The sequence below is a fragment of the Rhineura floridana genome, chromosome 18 (assembly GCF_030035675.1).
Source record: "Rhineura floridana isolate rRhiFlo1 chromosome 18, rRhiFlo1.hap2, whole genome shotgun sequence".
Lineage (NCBI taxonomy): Eukaryota > Metazoa > Chordata > Lepidosauria > Squamata > Rhineuridae > Rhineura > Rhineura floridana.
The window spans coordinates 2,254,879-2,277,995 of NC_084497.1; the positions used below are offsets into that span (position 1 = coordinate 2,254,879).

Sequence of the window (23,117 nt, forward strand, 5' to 3'; positions counted from 1 at the left end):
GCACCAACGCCTGCCAGCATCCTCCATCCTGCATCCCTGGTCCCCTCTTACCCTCCTCTTCTTCCCCCTTTGCCAAGCCGGGTGGTGGGGGGCTGATCGGATGGATGGCTACCCGCTACTTTCTGGGAGGGACCATGAAGCAAATTTGCTTCTGTGCAGCCTCCTCCTTCACGGTACGTTCATGTTTCTCTCTCCCCCCCCCTTCTGTAGTTTGGACACCCCTCCTTCTGATGCTGCTCCCATCCTCCTTCTCTGCAACCACTCCTATAACTGCATCATCCTCGTCCTCCCTGCCAGGGACGCCCCGTCTTCATTTCTCCATCCCCTTCAGCCCGGGTTTAACTATCAGCATCTACTTTTTCAAATGAAAGGTGCTGAGAGATTCAGCTGCCCATTCTTTCATTTAGGGAGGTTGGCTGTCATGGGGAAAAGGAGGGGTCGTGCATTCTGTACATGCTCAGAGAGACAGGCATGTGCATACCATCGCTTTCTGCATTAATAGAGTCTTAGCCAAGAAGAGGAGGAAGGAGAAATTAGTGCCAACTGGGGTAAAAAAAACATCCCTCAATTTGTGCATTATTGGAGAAAAACATCCCTGATTCCAGAAGTATGGACTGGATAAATCCTTATTTGCTGCATAGGACAAATGAGCATTTTTTTGGTCCCTTTTTATGACCCTCTTCCCATGATGGAATTTATCATCATCATCATCATCATCATCATCATCATCATCATTAGTAGTAGTATCCTCCTGCCTTCCAAGGGACTCAGGGATATAGGACTCTCTCACTCACTCATACACATGTGGACCCATTTAATTTGTTAATAGATGCATTTTCGTAAATGTTGCTTGACTGGAGAACTGCATCACAAAATCCAGATAAGTGCGAATTTCGAAGGAGGGCTGTTTCATGTCTCATATTGTTTTGGAAAGTGCAAATCTGATAAATTTGGTTTTCAGTGCAAACGGAATCAAGGTTCTCCCCCACCCCTCCTTAGGCCATTGCTGCACTATAACGGGGCCATAGCTCAGAGGCAGAGCCCCTGCCTTGCATGCAGAAGGACCCAAGTTCAATCCCCGGCTGCATCTCCAGGTGGGGCAGGGAGAGACTCCCTGCCTGAAACCTCAGAGAGCCACTGCCGGTCAGTGTAGACAGTGCTAAGCAAGATGGACCAATGCATCTGTCTCAGTACAAGGCAGTTTCTTATTCCTTTTCTCCCAGGCTTTTTAGCATGTGTTTTTAAATTGTTTTTTTAAGTGCTTTTAAATTTGTATATTTGTTTTAATTGTTGTAAACCACCCAGAGAGCTTCAGCTATGGGGCGGTATACAAATGTAATAAATAATAATAATTCCAGTTAAGTCTGCCCTTTAATAAGAACCATGAGGACTGGAACCTTCAATTTATTTCTCGGGAAGGGCCGTCGTTCAGTGAGGAAGGTCCCAGGGTCAGTTTAACTTCACCTGGTCTACTCTGAGTCTTACTTATATTAGATACAACCCACAGTTTCTCTTAAAATAGGTATAGTAACGTTAAATCCACCCTGGACTCCTACTGGGAGGAAGTGGATATAGATCTAATAATAATAATAATAACCTGGATATAGCTGTGGCTCAATGGCAGAGCATCCGCTTGCCGTGTGGAAGGTCCCAGGCTCAGTCCCAAGGGCATCTCCATCTCTGAGCTCAAAAGCCCCCAACATTGTCGCAGATTTGATCCAGCTACTGCTTCACCATTTGGCTGATTTTTCGTTGTGTGTTTGTTTTCAGAGCCAGGACTGGAGCAAAAATGACGAGAAGCTTCTGCAGGCTGTGGAATACAATGACGCGGATCGTGCCTCCTCCCTCCTTCTCCGGAAGGGCCTGATCCCCACCAAGCTGGACTCGGAAGGGAAATCGGCGTAAGCCAAATATCTTTATTTGAGAGACGGTTGGCCGGTCATTCTCGGGAGACCTTGGGTTGAATCCAACTGACTGCTCAGCGTAGACCCATTGAAATCAATGGGCCTAAGTTGGCCATGACCATTCATTTCAGTGGGTCTCCTCTGAGTAGGACTTACATGGGATACAACCCCTTAACTGCAGGATCTCAGCAGGAGGTTTAGTTAGGCTGTGTCCGTACTCTGTAGAATGTTCAACCCTCTTGTTCATCCGGCCCCCAGGACCCTGGACTAACAGGGGATCCGGTTTGTGCTGCAGGTTCCATCTGGCCGCAATGAAAGGGAATGTGGATTGCCTGGAGGCGATGCTGACCCATGGAGCAGACCCCATGGCAACTGATGGGTCAGGTATTCGATAGTGTTTGTTTTTGTTTATTGGATTTATATCCCGCCTTTCCTCCCAGCAGGAGCCCAGGGCTGTGGGTTGTGTACCCCTCCCCGAGACAATCCCAAATCAGATTGGCTCTGATTTGACCCAAGACAATCCAGGGCTAGCCTAACCCAACCTAGCTCCAGGGCCCAAAGCAATTCAGGGGCCAGCCCTAACCCTAATTAACCATAAATAAAATTTAGCCTGGTTTGAAGTCAAGTAACATCCCATTTCCCTTCTCTCAATATCTCTCTCCCCCACCCCTGATCCACAGGCTATGCAGCGTTACATCTGTCAGCTAAGCATGGGCACCCGCAATGTGTGAGCAAGCTGTTGCAGGTATATCTCTGTCTGAACTCACACACTCATTTTCAAGCACTGGGTTTTTTTTTTAACAATCATTGGGGATTATCCTCCGTGAAAGGACATCTGGCATTACCAAGTTTTATTTTGCTTACTCTAAACTCTGTAAAAGCCCTCTGTCCAGTGCAGTAGAATACTAGTCTTCCGTAAGACTGCAGAATGCAGCCTAATGCATCCGATGCATCTTCCACTGTCTTTTAAACCCATTTGCTGCTAAACGTCTCTCTCCTCTCCCAGGCGTCCTGTCCTGTTGATGTGGCAGACAGCCATGGACGGACAGCCCTACATCATGCAGGTCAGCTGTGTGCGTGTGTGCAAATCCCCAGACCAAACCTTCACAGTGAACAAGCAGTGGCTCATGACTTTTTGCTACTGAAGTGGAACTTGAATGATGCCCCCGTCACGCTGTCAGACAGATACGAACACAGAAAGAGCCCTGCTGCTGGATCAAGCCAGTGGCCCATCTAATCCAGCATCCTGGTCTCATAGTGGCCAACCTGATGCCCAACAGCAGGATCTGAGCGCAACAGCAATTCTCTATACGTGGCATTCCCAGCTTCAATTCTCAGAGCAGTTTAACAATCAATCCCTCTTCCCTGGGAATTGTAGCTGTGAGAGGGGAATGGGGTGTGTAACAACTCTCAGCACCCTTCCCAAACTACAGTTCCCAGGATTCTTTGAGAGGAAGTGGTATGATGATGCTTTAAATGTAAATTGCAGATGGGGTCTCTGTCTTAATACGACGCTGGATCCTTGTATCCTCTTTTCCCCCCAGCTGTCAATGGATTCATCTCTTGTCTGGAAATTCTTTGTGACTTTAAGGCTCCCTTGGACACAAAGGACCAGGTAAGCCCCACCCCACATTCGCAGGATCCTCCCCCATTTCCTACTCTACTCTTAATTTTTCTCACTACCAGATCAAAGCGCTCATTATACAGGGCTATGTATAAGCTGCAAGCACCGAAAAGCCGCCAAAAGGAATATAATCAACAAAATTATGCTCCCTAGCCATCTCTCTTTTAATTTAGACCTAAGTTTGTAGCCCTCGTGGTTTGCAGAAGTGTGAACAGGGCTCGGGTAGGTACCCTTCCACACCTGATGAAGGGAAAACCCAATAATCCTTCAGCACTGAAGAGCTTTTAGTAGAGCAAGATTGAATAAACTACCATCAGCTGTACTGGAGGGGCATTTTGAAAGAACCCCATTGAAAAAGCATGTATTTTATTTACTTATTAGATTTACATCCCGCTCTTCCTCCCAGTAGGAGCCCAGGGCGGCATGTATATCCATGCAGAGATGAGTGTTGAAACCGTCGCTTGCTCACTGCTGTTTTGCTCTTTCTACAGAGATCAGAGAAGCGAACGGATTGCTCCACTGTTGTCATCTTTTCCCGGGTGTTCAGCTAATTTTGTATGTGGCTTTTCTTCTTGCAGGCCAAGAACAAAGTCTGCAAAGTTTTTAGCAGGTGCCATTCGAACCGGATCAACTATGGCACCTTATAGTTTTTTGCCCAGTTGATACTTTTATCTGTTAGTTGTTTTATGATGATGGATTCGGTAGACATTAATTTTTATGGGCTGGCATCTCACGTAAATGCTTGAATTTTAGTCAGGTAATTTGATCAAACTGTTTATCTGGTTTCTATTTTCTCTGTGTATTCCAGTTGCAACGGCTTGTGGCTAATGCAAAGAAAGGCCTTTTTGGCTTTGATGAAAGGAAAGTGTGCAGAACATCACACTCAAATTAAGAGCAGCATTCGGAATAAAGAACTATCATGCACATTTTCATAATGTATGAAAATATCAGAATCGAGCTATTTTTTGGCAGGGGCCAGTTTCAGCTATCTGGACACAGAGTTTTTTTTATTATTATTATTGAAAAAACTAGAATATCATCGGCACTGCTATTAATCTGAGACCTAGGGGGCCAAATGGCATTGCCTTTGGCCCCTGGGTTTGAAGCTTCCACCCTTGCTCTATATAACGAATGCATGCCTCATCGAGCCGCGTTGCCCCCTCCCTGCATTCATTGTCTGTCTCCTCTCTTGCGGCAGGACGGGGCGACCCCTCTCATGCTTGCTGCCAAGATGAGCCATTCTGAGCTTTGCCGTTACCTGCTGCACCGGGGAGCCGCCGTCAATGCCAGAGACCAGCGGGGCCGGTGAGGGCCTTTTCTGTGAGAGAGCCGGGCAGGGGGTTGGGGATGGGCATAGCAACGGGAGAGAAACTCAATTCAGTTCACATTTTTAGCCAAATCTGTCAGATTTGCACTTGGAGAGCTGAAACGTAGCCATCCTTCGAAATTTGCACTTCTCTGAATGTTGCAATGCTCTTCTCTAACCAATGTTTACAAAAATGCATAGATTGGGGGAAAGCATGCATAAAAATGAATATCTCAGTGAAAACAACGTACGAAAATGCATTTCATTATGAGAAACTGATTGCAAAAATGTGTACCTACTGCATACAAAAGCCTACCTGAATGTGCAGTTGCGGGAGATTTCTTGACGATGTTGTGTAACTGTTTTATTTTTTTTCAAAATTTACTTCCATATTCACTTCCCATTGTTGCTGTCAAATACGATATCATTTTTTCCGTTGTAGCAAAATCCCATATTTTATTAAACCATTCTTTGCAGTGCTTCCAATAAAGACTTACCAGGATGATGTCATGCCTATTAGGAAGGCCCACAGCTCAGCGGCAAAGCCTCTGCCTTGCACGCTGAAGGTCCCCAGTTCAATCCCCAATGGCGTCTCCAGGTAGGGCTGGGAGAGAGATCCCCTGTAGAGCCTCTGCCAGTCAGTGTAAACTCTACTGAGCTAGATGGAGCAATGGCCTGACTCGTTACAAGGCAGCATCCGATGTCCCTACGCAGCAGAGCCTGCTGGCTCCATGTCAGTGGGGCAGTGGAATCCACTCCAGGTTTTTCCAGAAAGCGTACAAGGTGCTGAAACCTATTCTCAAATTAGGAATATGCCACTCAGTGCAGACAATGCCAAGTGCAAATGGAGGCAGATTCCTACATTCCAACTTATTTCAACAAGGCCTCCTCCCTTTGGTGCAACCCCCCCTCTCCGAGCTTAACTGGCCCTGTCATTGCTTCAGCACAGCCCTGATGGTGGCGTGTGAGAACGGCAGCGTGGAGACAGTGGAAGTCCTTCTCCACGGTGGAGCACGGGTCGGTCTCGTCGACACCACGGGCCACGACGCGGCCCACTACGGGGCGTCCATGGGCAACGCCCTCATCCAGCACTACCTTCAGGATGCTCCCCAACGCCACTCCTGGGCCAGTGGTAAGAATAACCTCCCGCCACTTACCTGCGTCAGCCCTGATGGGGGGAAAGGAGGACATCTTGTTATCCCCTCATTCCCGAGGAATTGTCGGCGGAAGGTCGGAGAAGCCAATTATTGGGCTGAGGATGTGGGCAGGATCAACGGGGAGCTTCCTTTGCCTTGGGTCTGAGCTCTTTGGGGGAGGCAGGCAGCATCTATTGCTCCTGTCCCACAGTTTCCACATCTTTGGGTGCATCTTCTTATCCATGTCAGGGGCGGCAAGCCTTTTTCAGCTTGAGAGCCGCTTTCCCTTCTGGGGATTATATGCAGTGCTGGTGCCAGAGGGTGGCCAGGTTGGGCCCTGGCTGAGGGCCCCTGTGGCCTAGAGGACCCCCTGAAGGGCCCCTCCTTAGGGTGGGAGGGTGGAGCTTCAGTTTGGTGATCCCCAGCACAGTTGGGTCCTGCAACCCAGCCCTGCTGCAGATTGCTCACAGAGAGTTCCCAGGCTAACCCCTAATACAGATAGCGCAGACTTCAGTAAGCCGGCTCACATGGCCCACCTACCTACATCAGTGTGAATGCCATGCGCACTGTGCACGTGTGCCTGCCATCCCCCAAGACAGCAGATAGCTGACGCCCCCATCGCCATCTAAGTTGATGGCAGGCATGGACACTGTACGTGCACATCGTTCTCATGACACGAGAAGTAGGTGGGGAGCGTGGGCAGGTGCGTGGTAGGGGTGTTGGGCTATGGTGCTACGGGTGCAGAGAAGGCTGGTACCCAATGGTCCAGTCATGCCTGGTGCCAGCCCTGATTATATGCCAGTTTGGGGAAGGCTAAACAAGGCCCAAAGAGGCAGGAGCAACAAATGTAAATTTCACCTTTGTACAGTACACACACACACCCTCTGTCCTCCACCCAGGCAAGCCAGAGTCATAAGGGCCAGACAGAGAGGGCTGGGGGCCGCATTTGGCCCCCCCTGGACCTGAGGTTTCCCTCACCCCTAATCTAAGTTGTAAGTTGCTCACAATGAACAAAATACCCTCACCCTTGTTGTTCCCCTAATTTAATTCCCGTTTTGTTTCTCTCCCTTTTCACAGAAGAGGAATCGGCTGAAATATCCTCGCAGGTAACACTTCCCAGCCCACAATCCTTGCACGGTGCAAGCAGCGGGAGGGAGGGAGGGAGCCCCCATCATGCTCGCCTCTCCTGTCCATTCCATATCTGTTTTTTTTAAGACGTCCTCCTCTCAGCAAACTCTGTCCAAGGGGAAGAGCAACAGCCCGAGAAAGAGGAGAGCCCCCCCACCACCTCCTACGACCCCCAGCCAGGTAGGGAAACAATGACGAAAGAGGCTCAGATGACAGATTAAGAGGGGCCGGGCAGGGGGAGAGTCTTGTATGTCCAGTTGGCAACAAATATACCGTTTTGGACAAGATCGGACAAACATTTTTTCTACTGTGTGTGACATGCTGATGGTGGTTGGAGCTGGGGTCAAAAATGTGAAGGGGCAAACCGTAGTGGATGGGGCCTCTCTCTAAGGACCCTCTAACTGCCCCCCTGGGATATAGGATGGAGAGAGACTGCCATGTGCTGGTCCAGATCCCATGGAGGAAGCAGGAAGGCTGGTCAGCCATTTCAGGACCAGGGAGAGCTCTGAGTGAGCCAGATTGGGATTGGCCTGAGGCCTCTTCTGCCTCTGTCTCCAGGCTCCACCCTCTGGTGAAGAATTTCAGAGCCTTAATTGGGACAACGCTGGCCTGAAGACAGGCACCCCTCCTCTGTCCTGGTGTGCTCCCTGCACTGACAGGCTAGTGATGTACAGGGGGAGGCATCTGTTCTTCAGGCTCCGGGGAAGGCACCCGTGAGGGTCCAGGCTCTGGCGCCACACACTCTGGTGGTCTGGGAGGGTCATCTGGGGGCTTCTGCTCAACAGCCTCAGGCACAGTCAGCTCTGAGCCCTGGACCTGACCTGGCTTCCCTTCAGGTAGCCCCTGAATCTGTGTCCGGATCGAGTCCGGATCTAGTCTGGATCTAGTCCTCAAGCATATAGTGCCTTTGAACTTTGCAGAGACCCCACCCATACTTTGGAGAGAACCCCCAGGGCCTGCATAGGAGACGATCCTGGAGACCTTTGACTTCAGGAAGGTATCACGGTCGTTGTGACATTGTCAGATGCCATTCCTCACCAATCTCCACCCTCCCTTCAGACCTATTTGCATGCCTTGCAACCAATATTCTTTTCACCCAGGAAAGGGGCCAACTGTTCAGAAGCAAACCTAAAAATGGGCACAACTGCCCATAGACCACCGTCTTGAGAAGCAGCCATGGGGGGCAATGCAGGACTTTTCAGGCAGGTGTGTGTGATAGGGCCCATTTGGTTCAAACAAAAACAAATTCCACTTGGTACAGGGCTGTGCGCTTTCTTGCCTTCCGTTCCAGCGTGTGATGTGTGTCTGGCTCATAAGATGCGCTGCGATGTATCAGTCCTGCTAATTGCTGTGTGATGTTGCTGCCAAGCAGGTCTCCCACCCACCGGACCACAATTCGGCGTCTGCAGAGCAGGGCAACTGTGTGATCACCGCCAAGCCAGCCAGGACCCACCATTGCCCCATTTCGGCTGATGCGGTGAGAATCCCTCAGTGGTGATGCCACTGATGTGGGGAGAGGCCAGGCTGGGGTGGGGGGGCAGCCCCTCATCACTCAGCCTTAGATTTCTCTCCTGCAGGACGACCAGGAGGCCTACGAGGAAATTGTGCGGCTGCGGCAGGAGCGGGCACAGTTCCTTCAGAAGATCCGGAGCCTGGAGCAGCAGCAGGAGAAGATGAAGCAAACGGTGAGGCAGATCCCCGAGGAAGATGCTCAGGGGCTGAATCTGCCCTACAGGGATGGAAGGATCTCTCTGTGCATGTTCTCTCCGTTCCTCAGTTTTCCAAGGTGAAATTGGGAACATCAGAAGAGCCCTGCGGCTAGACCGGGCCAGTGGCCCATCTAGTCTGGCATCCTGATGCCCATTGTGGGAAGCCCCAAAGCAGGACCTGAGCACAAGATCAACTCGCCCCTCCTGTGCTTTCCAGCAACTGGCATTACTGGCGTACTGCCTCCGACTGTGGGGGCAGAGCATAGCCATTGTGGCTAGTAGCCACAGGTAGCCTCCTCCTCCTCCATGAATTTGTCTATTCTTTTAAAGTCATCCAAGTTGGTGGCTATCACAGTTCAGTTCTCCACAGTTCTGCAGCAATCTGTGATATATTTTTTTAAAAACCCTCATGAAAACCTTCAACGTTTTAGTGCAAATTTCTCCTGACAAAGACATAATTGCATGCAATTTTGACTGAGCAACCTCTCCTAATGTAACGCATCTTTGTCTGCTATTTTCATGAAGTTATGCATGTTTGCGCACCTATTCCCTTAATTGTTCATCTCAAACTATCCGTGTGTATATGGTTGTAGTGTTTGCATGTTGCTCCAAATGCGCCAACAGGCCCCCAAAAGGTTGCCAGCCCTGTTTTGCATTTTCCTAGGTCTTCACCATCGGAAGATTTTTTTATCGTGGATTGCTGCTTTTACGGTCCTGTGGTTGACTTACTTCTGAGCAGACACGGGGTTGTCGCCACTGTCAGTCCTACTCAGAGTAGACCCACTGAAATGAGTGGACGTAAGTTAGTCATGCGCATTCATTTCACTCAGGGTCTACTCTGAGTAGGACTGACGTTGCATGAGGTGGCAGAACTCTAGTTTTTCTTAATTTTTTCATTCTTAATTTTAATGGGCCAGCTCTGAGCAGGACTTATATGAATGCAACCACATGGTTAGGACTGTGCTGTAAATCAACAAAATAAAGAAGGTGGCATTGTTTTTTTCTCAGCTGGCATTAACCATCCTCATCCCCTTTTTTATGTCTTTGTTAGCGGCTGGAGTCAGAGGATGAGTCCCTGCATACACTGGAGAAGCAGGTGAGAATCATATGCCCCAAAACGCACTTTGGGAATGTTCAAGGAAGGATTAAAGACAACAAAGGTGAAACCTGTGCTAGGACTATGCTCCACATCCAGCCGAATCCCGGATCCTGAACTGAATCAGGCCAGTATGCATCAGGAACCAGAATATGCGCTCTAGCTAAGACAGGGCTGAGGATCCAGTATGCATGAGATGGGGGAACCCTGCGTGGCCCTCCAGATGTTGTTGGGCTCCAGCTCCCAGCAGCCTCAGCATGGCCACAAGAGGAGCCTGGTGGCTGGATTAGGCCAATGGCTCCTCTAGTCCAGGAATGGAGGAAATTGCTCACCAGGAGCTATCCATGGTGCTGTAACACGCAGGGCGACTTGATCAGTGGGAGCTATCCATGGTGCTGAAGCACCTAACCTGTCTTGCCCCATGACCTCTTCCACTGTACCAGAACAGAGCATAAGAGCATGTGGCACCTCTGCTAAAACATCTGCACTGGCTGCCCTTATGCTGCCAGGCCAGAGTCAAGGTTCTTGTGTTGATATACAAAGCCCTGAACAACTTGGGTTCAGGATACCTTAAGGACTGCCTGAACCCTCACATCCCAGCTCAATCACTGAGATCATCAGGAGGAGCATGGCTAGGCCCCCATGTTACTGGTCTCAACAAGAAGCCAGGCACTGAGTGTCACTAGTCCCATGCAGAGATGCGACAGGCACCCTCGCTTTTGACTTTCTCTGGAAGACCTCTTGATACTGACTGGCTTTTGTAGATATTTCTGTTTTCATTATTATTAGCAAGTCACCTTAATGATTATCTGTATTGTTTTTAATGGTGTTTTATGATTTAATGTGCACCGCCCTGAAATGTTATGATATGGCAGTATAGAAATCTATAAATTAATAATAGAAAAAGGGAATAAAATGCCTGAAATAAAATGTTAATAAGATGGTGGTGATGATGATAGAATTAAGTTGCTAGACTTAATGGCCCCATCAGCAGTCTAGCAACTGCATTCTGCACCAGGTGGAGGTCTTGGACGAGGCCCAAGGGCACGCCCATACAGAGTGCATTGCAGCAATCCAGCATCTCAAGAATTCAGTCACTAGCCTAGGGTTGGTTGGAATGAGGTGCTGTTTTCTCTCATTCACCAGGTAGAAGATCTTCAGAAGCAGCTGGTGAAGAAAGCAGCCGAGAAAGAACATCTCGGGAAAGAGTTGGAGGTTCTGCGGAGCCGCCTGTCATCCGTAGAGGTACAGGAAATTGCTCTTGTTCACAGAGAATCAAGGCTTGTTTGGGCTGAATTTCAAACTCTTGGTGGAAGATCCGTTTTAAAAGGCGTCATATCCAGAATTTGGCAGGCCTGATCTGATTGAGCTTTACCCATCTCTTGCACTGAGCGCCCACTTATGACTGAATTATTCATGCCTTGTTTGTTTGTTTTTAACGCCTGACTAATTTTACACACATTTATTTATTATCTTTATATCCCACATCTCCTCCAAGGAGCTCAAGGAGCTCCAAGGAGCCCTATTCATTTTGTCCTCACAACAACCCGGTGAGGTAGGCATGACTGTGACTGGCCCAAGGCCACCCGGTAAGCTTCATGGCTGAGTGGGAAATTTGAATCCAGGTCCTAGTCCAACACTCTAGTAACCACTACAACATGCTGAGTCTCGTGTGGTGAGATTGTAATCTAAATTATATGGGTAATATGTATAAAAGAGTCACGCTCTATTTAGAACTATACATCTCCAGCATAATTTCGTATTAATACATAAATATGTTTATGCAGCAATGTGCATCGTTGTACATACCTTCTACATGCTGGTCACTGTAGAGAATCTGAAGTGCATATGCGCATCATGTGCATTTAGTATTACTCATAGAATAATGCATATATGTGTGAATTGTTTACATTTTTAGCAGAACCAGTAAAAAAAAGAATTACTTCTTGTCAAGAGCAGGGAGTGAGATAGGATGGTATTAAATGTTCTACTCAGAGTAGACCCATTGGAAATAATGAATATGACTCACCCTGGCCTTGGACACTTGAGAGATATATTTTAGGGCTCTCTCCGTGTTGTGAATGTAATTTGTTTTAAACTGTTTTTAACATTTTATTTTATGTCGTTGTGACCTGACCCTGAGACCTTCTGGTGAAGGGCAGGTAACATGTTTAATAATGAGTAATACTTTGTCCCATTAATTCCAATGGGTCTACTCTAAGTACAGCTTAGCTGAGTACAACTCAAGATCCATGCAGATAAACTCAGCACTGAGATTTGCAGGTAATCCCATTCCCAGTGCAGGCTGGCAGCTCCATGCCAGTGGGGAAGTGGAATCCACTGGGTCTAGGAGCTGTCCAAGGTTCTGGCTTCAGCACCTGGGGCACTTCCTGGGGAAAACCCAAAGTGGATTCCACTGCCCTACTGGCATGGAGCCGCCAACGTCCACTGCCCCTCCCTAACATAACACATTCTTGGTCGGGCTGGAGACTCCTTTTGGTCTGAGCAGCATCTAAGACTCTGATTCCCCCTCTCTCATTCTCTCTCTGCTCTCTTTCTCTCTCTCCCACCCAGAATGAAAAGGAGAACACCAGTTATGACATCGAAACCCTACAGGATGAAGAAGGAGACCTGCTGGAATTTCCAGGTCAGGGGCCCCTCACCCTCATCTGCCCAAACATGAGCAACACACCTCTTTTAAGGCATCTTGGCAGACTGGGCAAATCACCTTGCTAGGTGTTCAAGCGCATTGATCATGTGCACAGGCTACCATTCGGGCCCTCCATATCCACCAGGGCTCTCTCTCTCTCTCTCTGTGTGAGTGAGTGAGTAAAAATCTTTGACGTTTGTGTGACTGGAATGTAGCCTCCTGTACAAAGGTAAGAATCTTGTCAGTGGCTCCACCCACTTTTCCCATCTCCCAGCCTAAACTACTTCACAGGGCTGTTGTCAGGATAAAATGGGGAGGGGGTAACTGTGCCTTTCCTTGAGGAAAGGTGGGATAGAAATACAATAAACGTATTGATTCGTCTCTTCCTTGGGGAGGAGGACATTGTCCCCTTCAACTTGTTAGAATTTTTTTGGTAGATATATATTGCAGAGGAGTGCAGAAGGAGCTGGTCTGATTAAGACTGGTAGTTGAAAGAGTAAAGTAATCTAAGTTTTATTGCTACAAAGAAGTCAAGTCATACATGCTGAAGCAGCCATGTGGCTTCCACTCAGGGAGCCATCACTAACTAACTGAGAACAAAGACAAGAAGAGAAGGGAGGAAGGGAAGGAGCAAAGCCTGCAAAAGCAACAAACACTTTAGAGGAGGAATCCACAGAGGGAAGAATAGATTGCCTTCCTGTCTATCATGCCACCCCCCCCGGTTCAGGCCACTTGTAACATGCATTGATGCTTTACTTCCAACAGAAGTAGTCTCCCGCCCTCAACTTGACTATCACCCAACAGTCTTAATTTGGCCCCTTGGTTTTCCTTGCTTTGTGATTTCCTTTTGCCTTGTTTTTAAATAGGGGCTGAGCTTCTGCTCTCCAAAAAGAGCTTGAGTGTCTCTACTGAGGATCTCCTGGCAACCTTGCAGGGCCAGGTACATTCTCTGACCCAGAAGAACAAGGAGCTGATGGAAAAGATACAGGTGAACGTGCTTATCACAGCCCTGTCCAGTCGCCCAGTGGTGGCTGGTGCCCATTAGGACTGGGGCGGCAGGCAGAGGGACCAGCAGCAGGTGGATCGACTGCCAATGACAGGCAGAGCTGCCCCCTGATTGCTTGTAAGCAAGGCAGCAGAAAGGTGGCGCCTGACCCCATGTTGGTGGAGCAGTGCTTCATGTACTCTTGTGGGCCAGCCTCCACTGTCAATTCCACCCAGCAGCCTCTGGGCATGGAAACTGTACTTAGCTACGGTGACAACAGTAGCTTAACTCAGCTAATCACATTCTGCTATATTCCCCCCCCCCAAGCAGCGGGGAAACCTGTGGGCCATGAGAACTTAAGTTTGGGTTCCTTTCCGTACCAGGATGCAGAGTCCTCTCCCTGGCTTCATCTCCCCACCCAACTAACTTTCCATTTTGTGCAGGTCCTGGAGAATTTTGAGAAGGATGAGTGTGACGCTGACGCTTCAGGGGACTTCATCCCCATCATCCTGTACGACTCGCTCAGGTCAGAGTTTGACAGGCTGAAGGAGCAACATGCAAAGGCTCAGGAAGCGTTGAAGGCCCTCGAAGGTGCTGGAGCGGATGAGTCCTCCTGCAAACTCATCCCGGCAGATGCTTATGAGCAGCTGAAGGCCGATTACGAGAAGCAACTGGGAGCCCTCAAACTGGCTCTGGAGCAAAACGGCGCCCCAGCCGATCGGAGCGGTGGAGGCCAAGAGCTGGAGGGCAACTCAGGTTTGGGGACAGAAGGGAACAGCAAAGTGGAGGAGGAGGCGGCAGCGAGGGGAGGCGAGGTGGAAGAACTGGCCAAGGAGCTCAGCATGACCCAGGAGAAATACCAGGCAGCCCTGGTGGAAGTGGACCTCCTTCGAGAGCAGATGGCACTGGGAATCCTCTCTGTGGAGGAGAGAGGGCTTGTAGAGAGCTTGCGAACCGAGCTGGAGACTGTGAAGATGGCTCTGAACAGGGCTCAGGTGGACCTCGAGGAGCGAGACCAGAAGGTGAAGGACTTGGAGGGGCTGCTCAGGGTTCAGGAGGAAGCAGCCTCTCCAGGCTGCTCTGCAGAGGAGTATGAGGAGTTGAGGGCCTCCTTTGGGGTCTCCCTGGATGAGGCTTCCCGGGAGAGGGAGGCCTTGCTGGGGAGGTGCACTTCCGCCGAGGCAGAGGTGAGGACACTGAGACAATCCTTGAAGGAGAAAAGCCGTGAGCTGGAAAAGGCTGAAGGGAGTTGCTTGGACAGCCAGAGCTTGAGGGAGGAGGCCGGGACCCTGCGAGATCAACTAGACACCATTACGAGGCAGCACGAGGCGGCGGAGGCCAGGGTGGAACAGCTCCAGGAAGGGCGCCAGCAACTGGAGGAGGAGCTGCGAGCCACAAAGGCAGGGCTGGCCTCGCAGTACATCTCCCAGCAAGAGCATGACGACTCGGTGGGGAAGCTGAGGGCCTCTCTTTCAGAGGCTGAAAAGAGGCTGTCAGAGCTGAAGGAGAAGCATGGCTCCACCCAGAAGGAGCTGGCAGAAATGCAGGAGGCGGCAGAGGGCTACAGACGAGAGTCGGTGCCCCTAACAGAGCACGCCCGAGCCAAGGAGGTTCTGGAGGGCACCCTGTGGGAGCTGAAGGCCAGAGCAAAGCTGCTGGAACAGGAGCTCAAGGCCAAGCACCAGGAGGCCTCGGGTCTCAAGGCAGAGCTGGATGAGGTCCGCCAGGGGGTGGTGTCCAAGGAGGCCCATGAGCAGCTGCAGGTGAACCTCCAGGGTGAAATAGACGCCCTGAACGTGAAGCTGAGTGACCTGGGGCGGAAGCACGAGCGCACCTGCACCGAGGTCTTTCAGGTGCAGCGCGAGGCCCTCTTCATGAAGAGCGAGAAGCACGCGGCTGAAGCACAGCTGGGCGCTGCGGAGAAGCAGCTCCAGAGCCTCCGGGCCGAGTCGGAGCGCATCCAGGAGCTGCACAGCCACATCGAGGACTCGGCCAAGCTGGTCAAAGAGAAAGACAAGAAGGTGAGTGCTGAGTTAGCTATGTCCACTCATTCCAATAGGTCTACTCTGAGTAGGAATAGCATTGTAAGCAACTTAGGGATAGGGGAGACATCTGATTGTATTTAAAGGGGAGCCTGCCACGTTTGCACTTTCTGAAACAACGTGCAAGCCGAAATGCAGCTATCCTTAAAAATTCTCATTTCTCTGAACGTTGCAGCGCCATTCTGCAGCCAAGGAACGTGTACAGACATGCATACATTTCTGAAAATTACAAAAATGTGTTACATTATTGCAAAAATATCTGTTATTAGGCAAGATTGCATAGAAAAATGTGTATAATTTTTTTTATTTATTTAGAAGAAACTAACCCTAAAATGCTAGTGAATTTGCACGAGGATTTTTAAAAAATAAAAATAAAAAACCTGCAAAGTGATGTGGAGAATTGAACTTGACTGGGAAAACGAGAAATTAACAGAAACCAAAATGGATGGATTCGCCCATCCCTAGATAAATCTCAGTTTTTAAGTTTTTTATAAAGCTTTGCTAGTATATGGGTTGCATAACAGAGTGTCCTTGTTCCCTGCTTCCTCTTCCTGCTCTGCAGATCACGGAGCTCTCCAAGGAAGTCTTCAAGTTGAAAGAAGCCCTGAACGACCTGTCGGAGCTCTCCAGTCAAGCCTCCCCCAAGGCCACCTCCCCACAGAAAGCAGAGAACCGGCCGGAGGCGGTCACCCTCCAGGGCAAAATCAGAGATCTGGAGCAGGAATTGGTTGTGAGTACCTTGCAGGGCTGTGTGTGTGCATGCAGCAAGAGGGTTGGGGGTGGGAGAGGAAAGCTGAGGACACTCGCTGCTGAACTGCAAGGATTATCTTCAGGGGTAGGTAACCTTTTATTTGTCGATTTAGCCAGATTTATATACCGCTTGATAATAAAAAAATTTAAAAACACCTTGGCATAAACAGCCTGTTTTGTTTTAATATATTCGAAAGTCTGTTTTATGATGTTGTTGAGAGTTTTTACTGTTTTTGTTTGCTGACCTCTTTTACCGGATTCATTGCAAAACGAGTCAAGGGGAAGTTCGCCTATCACTAATGTTACTAGAATATTTTAACTAGGGCTGAGCTGAGTGTACACCAATAATTTCAGCAAAAAAAAGGGGGTGCCCTCTTCCTAGGGAAGGTAGCAATTCAATTTTGTTTGCATTGAAAAGAGAAACGCATTTAATTCCCACTTCTCGAAGCAATATACAAACTGAAACCCTTCAAAATTCACATTTCTTTGAATTTTGCGATGTAGTTCTCCAACTACAGAACGTTTGCAAAAATGGACCTGTTAGGGGAAAGCATGCAAAAGGATGAATGCAGTGGTGAAAACAGCATACAAAGTTGCGTTGTATGTTGTACGTTAGTTGAAACAGAAATGTGCTAGGAGAAATTCACACCAAAACGCTGGCAGATTTTCATGAGGTTTCGTGTTTGTTTTTTAAAAAGCAGATCGCTGCAAAAATGTGGAGAACTGAATTTAAGGTTGGAAAACTGAGAGAACCGAATTGACAGATCCCTCCCTCCCTGCCCCTCCCCACACACCCCAATTCAGAGGCAAACTTTGGACATGCCAGAGTTGGCCAAGAGCTCCAGTTAAAATGACCACCTGGGTTGCCCTGGAGGATTCAGATTTTAAAAGAAAGGATGAATATCCACAGCGCTAAGGAACAGAAGGGCTCTTGTTTCAGCTGCTGGTCTCTCTTTGGTTTCAGGAGGCTGAACGACGTCACAGCAACATCGTTTCTCTGTACAGGGGACACCTTCTCTATGCTATCCAGGTGAGTTGGCCTGAGTCACAGGTGTGGGTAAGGTGCTGGAGGAAGGGGGGACAGGGAGGGGTGGGGGGGAGACATTTGCAGGGCAATATTCCAGAAGCCTGCCCTGCACACATTCTCATCGGAATAGATGGAAGATGCTCCCGAATAAATAGTCCTTCCTAGGTCCCACTGATTCCCATGAGGCCTCTGCAGCAGAGAACCCTGGGTGGACTCCTCTGTTGAGGACAGAGCTGAGAGCAGCTGATCAATGAATATGCAAGACCCGAAAACACTGTACATCAGGGGTGGATGAACTTGTGGACCCTCCAGATGTTGCTGGGCTCCATTCTCCTTGACCACCGGTGGTTGGGCCTGATGGGAGTTGGAATCCAGCAACACCTGGATTCCTGATCCCTGATCTGAGAAGAGGCATTCCCTGCTCCTAGGATGGAATGCCTCTTCTGAACAGAGGCATTCTTCCGTCTCTTGCAAGCAGGAGTCTGTGGGGCCTTCCAGATGTTCTTGAACTCCAACTCCTATGGGCCATGCTGGAAGTTGGAGTCCTGCAACATCTGGACAGGCACAGATGTTCCCCATCTCTGCTGTCCATACACAAAAGTGTGCCTGTGTGTTGCGACTGGAGATCTGCTTGGATTCTGGAGTGTGTTTTTTCCCACCCTCAACTCCCTTCATGTTGGCCAAGTGAAGACTCCGGAGTGTTGCCAAGAATCACACACCTCTTCCCCCTAACCACCTTCTCTCGCCCTCCCCCTTTTCCCTTCACGGCTTCCTCTCCCCCCCCCTCCTCAGTACCTGCCTGGACGCCGCTTGTGGTGGGGGGGGAAGTTCAGCCTTCTCACCCCGGGTTCTGAGAGGCAGCGTTTTGGAAAGAAGGAAGGAAAGGTGCGGGACGGCCCGGTGGAGCAGACCCGGCACGAGATTCCTGGGAGGCTGGAAGGTCATTTCATGTGTCCCTCGGCGCTTGCAGCCAGTGCACCCATTGTCTGTGTGCATGCCTCGTGTTGCGCGTGGGTTTGTGCCTGTCTCTTGTGCTGCTCCATGTTGCATGGCAAGTGGAGGCAGGAGTGGGTTGATTCTGCCAGGAGAGGAGCTTCAGAATGACTCTGGCTTGTCAGGCTTTCAAAGCAGCCCTGTTCTTGATTTGAGCTTCTGGGGACGTAGAACTAGCCTAAGGGTTGTTCTGCTCAGAGTAGACCCATTGGTATTGGTGCACATGAGGCAGTGATATCCATTCATTTCAGTGGGTCTACTCTGAGGTCACATCCTCACCATGCATTTAAAGCACAACAATACCACTTTAAACAGCCAGGGCTTCCCCCAAAGCATCCTGGGAACTGTAGTTTGTTAAGGGTGCTGGGAGTTGTTAGGAGACCCCGGTTCCCCTCACAGAGCTACAGATTTGCAGAGTTCCCTGGGAAGAGAGACTGGATTTGAGCCACACCGGAGATTGACACTCTGTGAGGGGAATAGGTCTGTTCTGCAGAATATAGGAAGCCTTTAGTGGGGTGGCACTGAACCTGTGCAGTTCCCTCCCCTTAAACATTAGGCGTCATCTCTGTTGTCTTTTAGGTGCCTGCTGAAGACCCTCCTCTTTCAACAAGCCTTTGAAGTAGAAACCTTATCCCAGTCTGTATCCGTGCCGGCATTGCTTTTGAATGTTTTTAAAGATGTTTTGTTTCAAAGATGTTTTCTGAGATGTTTTGTTTCGCACGCATTCCTGCAGGAAAAACAAGAGATTGGTGTTAGCCTTTAACTCACCAGGATTTTCCTAAGGACTCAGAGTGTTTCACATACAGTACACACATAGGATTGTATCCAGCCAAGTCCTATGCATTGTAGACCCATTGAAATTACCGGACATGATGACTCACTTAGGGCCATTTATTTCAATAGGTCTACTCTGTGTAGGATGTAGCTGAAGGCAACCCATATACTTCCAAAAACTTATCTGGGCTTTTATGGCATCCTGACAGGCAGAAATTAAACAGGCAGAACTTTCTACACATCTCCTTTCAATGCCAGGATGTACGCAGGTGTGTGTCAGGCTACTATGAAAGGCTCAGGAGGTTTTTTTAAACAAACAAGCGGTGACAGCCTAACACCAAATTAAAATGCATTAACTCACCATGCAAGTGCTGTTTAGAAGTGGGAGGCTCTGCGATTTAATAGCTGTGACAGGCAGAAATTCAACAGGATAATTTGTTTGGTTTTTCTTTTTGTATTGATCTTGACAAAAAAGATATGTGGGTACACTATGAATGTTTCAGAGTTGCAGATAACAGCCAAATAGGGGAGGCTATCAGTTAAAAATGTAGTATCAATAAAGCAGTACAGGCTGACTCTACCATCACTTGTATCAGCGGTGAACTTTTTTTTTGGGGGGGGTAAAGATTTAGCAAGAAGAGCCAGCCCCTACCCCGACAATGTCCTTGTTTGAGTTTGCTAGTAAATCATTAATGTTTTGCAAATCCCCCCAAAAACTTCACCCCTCCTAGCAACTGATAAAGAAGCTTAGATAAAGGTCAGACAAAGAGCACTGCTGGATCAGATGAAAGGTCTGGTTTAGGATCCTGTATCCCATGGGGACAAATCAAGTGGCTCCAGGAAGCCTTCAAGGAGTCCATAACACCAACAGCTCCCTCCTGTTGTAAACTGCCTCTGCGGGTTGCATAGAGTTATCTTGGCCAAAAGTCCTCATGAAAACGGTCCAGCAATTTAGTGCGAATTTCTGCTCATGAACACATATTTGTACACTGTTTTGGCTGACACATTTTCGCAAGCAGTTTCTCCTAACAGAATGCGGGTTTTGGTATGGTATTTTTAGTAACATATTCACTTTTATGCACACTTTCTCCTTGTTTGGCTGGAGAACTGCTTTGCAAAATTAGAAGGGCAAATGTCGAAGGATGGCTTTGTGTTGGTTCTCAATTTGTTTTGGAAAGTGCAAATTTGATAACTTTGTTTTTAAACGTGAACGGAATTGAATTTCTGCCTTGTCCCTACAACCCATTATGAGGAACTTTGTGCACATTTCTCTCTCTCAGCATAAATAAAGATGACACTCCAAATGGGTATTTCTTTCTTGCCCATTTAGGGACAGATGAGCCTGTCATTTTCATTTTCCCCCCTCTTGTTCTTCCAATCCTGAGCTCCTTTTGCAATTTTTTTTTTAAGTGTGGTCACAGAAATCGGTCAACCTTTTAGTGTGCCTCTCCCCTGACGTTCACATTTTTGTGTGCAGTTTTTCCAAATATGCCCATTTTTGCAAGCCGCTTCCCCTAACAGACTGCATTTCTTTTTGCGGTCACTAACATGTGCATTTTTCTGCACACTTGCCCCTCATATGCAGACACTAGCATACAAAACAGCAGGGGGGAAACGGTCCTGAGGTGTACAAGCCTGGGTCTCTCCTGGGCCTTGCTGCCAAGGGTGCTCTGTGCTCTTCATCTCATGACCTGCTTTTATTTGCTCCCTAGGGCCGTATGGATGAAGACATTCAGAAGATCCTTTTCCAGATCCTGAAGATGCAAAGACTCCAGCAGCAAGGCAGATGAGATGAAGGAAAAAAGGCCGCCAGTTTCAACCCTGGGATGGGCGGGCGGGCTTGTCCTTCTGGAGAATTATATAGAACTCACAGGATCTTCCTTTCCCCTCATGCAAAGCAGCCTGCCCTGAGGTGTAGCACAGTTCCTACTTGCTCCCCCTGTGCCATGGGCCCCCTCGCAAGGCAAGGGACCTGGATGGGGCTTCCTAAATGTTCCTATCCTTGGGAAGTGTCTGCCAGGCAGAGGGTGGCCACTGTCTTGCCCCCCACCAGAAGCTCTGTAACCTGTAAATGGCATTCTGGCAGGCAGAACTTCACTAGGCAGGGCTGCTCTCCAACCTTGCAGTGCTGCACCCATTGGATGTCTGCCTGCCACAACACTGGTATAGGCACAGGGCCATAAATGGGAAGCATGGACTGGTGGCCACCAGAGATCATTAGTGGCCAAAATCCTAGTGCCACAGAGACAGCATGGTGTCATGGTTAGAGTCTTGGACTTTTACCAGAGAAACCCAGGGTCAAATCCCCACTCAGCCACAAAGCTCACTTGGCTGACCTTGGGCCAGTCACTCTCTCTGACCCTAACCTACCTCACAGGGTTGTTCTGAGGGTATAATGGAGGAAGGGAGATATATGCTGCTCTGAGCTTCTTGGAGGGCAAGGATGGGATAAAAATGTAATATTAAAATTTTGACTGGGACAAAGAAGCAAGGAGGAGTAGGGAAAAGGCAGATTTTTTACAAAAAATCTTGACTACTCTAGAGCAGGGCAGTATGTATGCCATGATTCTGTCAGCATGCAGAAATCCCTTGGGATGTGATCCTGGGCAAAGAATTTAACTCCCTCAGCTTTCATTTTAAAAAACAGCAAGCAAGATTCTTGCTGGGAAGTTGTGGTGGGAAGCACGAGGGCAATGCCTACTGAAGCCTGAGCAACCAGCAGAGGCTGCCATCTTTTGCCCATGGACTGCAATACCTGGAGGCTGCACTCTTACATCCACTGACCTGGGGGTGGGAGATAATTCAGTGGGACTTACTTCCAAGTTGACACACACAGAGTTACAATGTAAATAGGTTTTCCAGCGGTTGGGGTATGTAGAGCCTTTTTACCTTTTCTCCTGACTAGCAAAACGAGGATAAATTATATCAAATATTTTAAAAATGGCAAAGAAAACAGATGTACAAAATAAGGAAATCTGTGCAGACCTACTTAGTTGCACATCGGTTGCAGAACTGAGATACAGAATTCCATTTTTTAAAAAAAGTAGTATGGAATTCACTCAGCCTCAAGACAAGGTTTCAGAGGATGAATACTAACATGGAGAATTAAATGGACCTGAATTGTGTTGGGGGGTGGGGGTGGAAGGGGCAAGGCTCCTGAAGGCAGGATCCGGCCCATTCTTAAAGCGGCCTGCCTGATTCCTTTCATTCCTGGCCTTCTTGCTTAGGATGCATCTGACATGGTCCTTCCATGTTTTAAGCAAGGATGCAGACTCCAGAGTCGTGGTTTCACATGCGCCTTGGCGCTTAAGAGTTTCTGCGCATGATACGAAGAAATGAAGGCGGAAATGTGTTTTCTATTGCTTAATCTCCGTGCTGGGGGGCAGGAATCTTTGCCTGGTGGCATGCAAAGCCGCTATTCAAAGCTGTGGAGCAGTGTTGGTTAGAATGGTGGCAACCATCATTTTTCCTTTTGCATTAAAAGAAGTATATATATGTATGTACAATGTGTGTGTGTATATATATGTGTGTATAGACACACGTTTTGAGTCCATGCATATCTGAGATGGCTCTGCAGTGGGGAAGCTTCACCTGTGACCTCTGGGTTGTGGCCATGGGGGCATGCCAAGACCCCAAGGGGCTACGGGGAGGGGGTAGGCAAATATCCGTACAGGGCAGCGACAAAAGGGGTTGAACAGATGAGCTGTTGGAAAGTTCACTGTGCTGCTGACACTCCTCAAGTTCCACAGCAATTGCTCCATTCATCTTCTTGCATAGGAACAGAGGAAGCTGCCTTGAACCCAGAGCACTGGTCCACTGTCAACCCTGACTGGCAGCCGCTCTCTGAGGGTCCAGGCAGGCGTCTCTCCCAACCCTGCCTGGAGACTGAGCATGGGACCTTTTGGCAAAGCAGATGCTCTCCCAGTGAGCTACGGACCGCCCCCTGAACAGGAACGTGCCTTATACATGTTCAGAGCATTGGTGTTTCTAGCT

General features: G+C 48.8%; 1 protein-coding gene across 1 annotated transcript; it reads left to right on the top strand.

Annotated features, from left to right (window-relative positions):
• Positions 1 to 94: 94 nt before the first annotated feature.
• ANKRD24 (ankyrin repeat domain 24) lies at positions 95 to 22,298 on the top strand. Its single transcript, XM_061601031.1, has 19 exons — positions 95 to 173; positions 1,771 to 1,901; positions 2,200 to 2,288; positions 2,585 to 2,649; positions 2,911 to 2,968; positions 3,449 to 3,519; positions 4,727 to 4,833; positions 5,779 to 5,966; positions 7,048 to 7,076; positions 7,186 to 7,278; positions 8,676 to 8,783; positions 9,859 to 9,903; positions 11,050 to 11,148; positions 12,478 to 12,550; positions 13,420 to 13,541; positions 13,982 to 15,559; positions 16,143 to 16,310; positions 17,295 to 17,360; positions 20,837 to 22,298. The coding sequence occupies exons 1-19, from the start codon at positions 105 to 107 to the stop codon at positions 20,912 to 20,914; spliced, it is 3,237 nt and encodes a 1,078-aa protein (XP_061457015.1). The 5' UTR covers positions 95 to 104; the 3' UTR covers positions 20,915 to 22,298.
• The last annotated feature ends 819 nt before the right edge of the window (positions 22,299 to 23,117 follow it).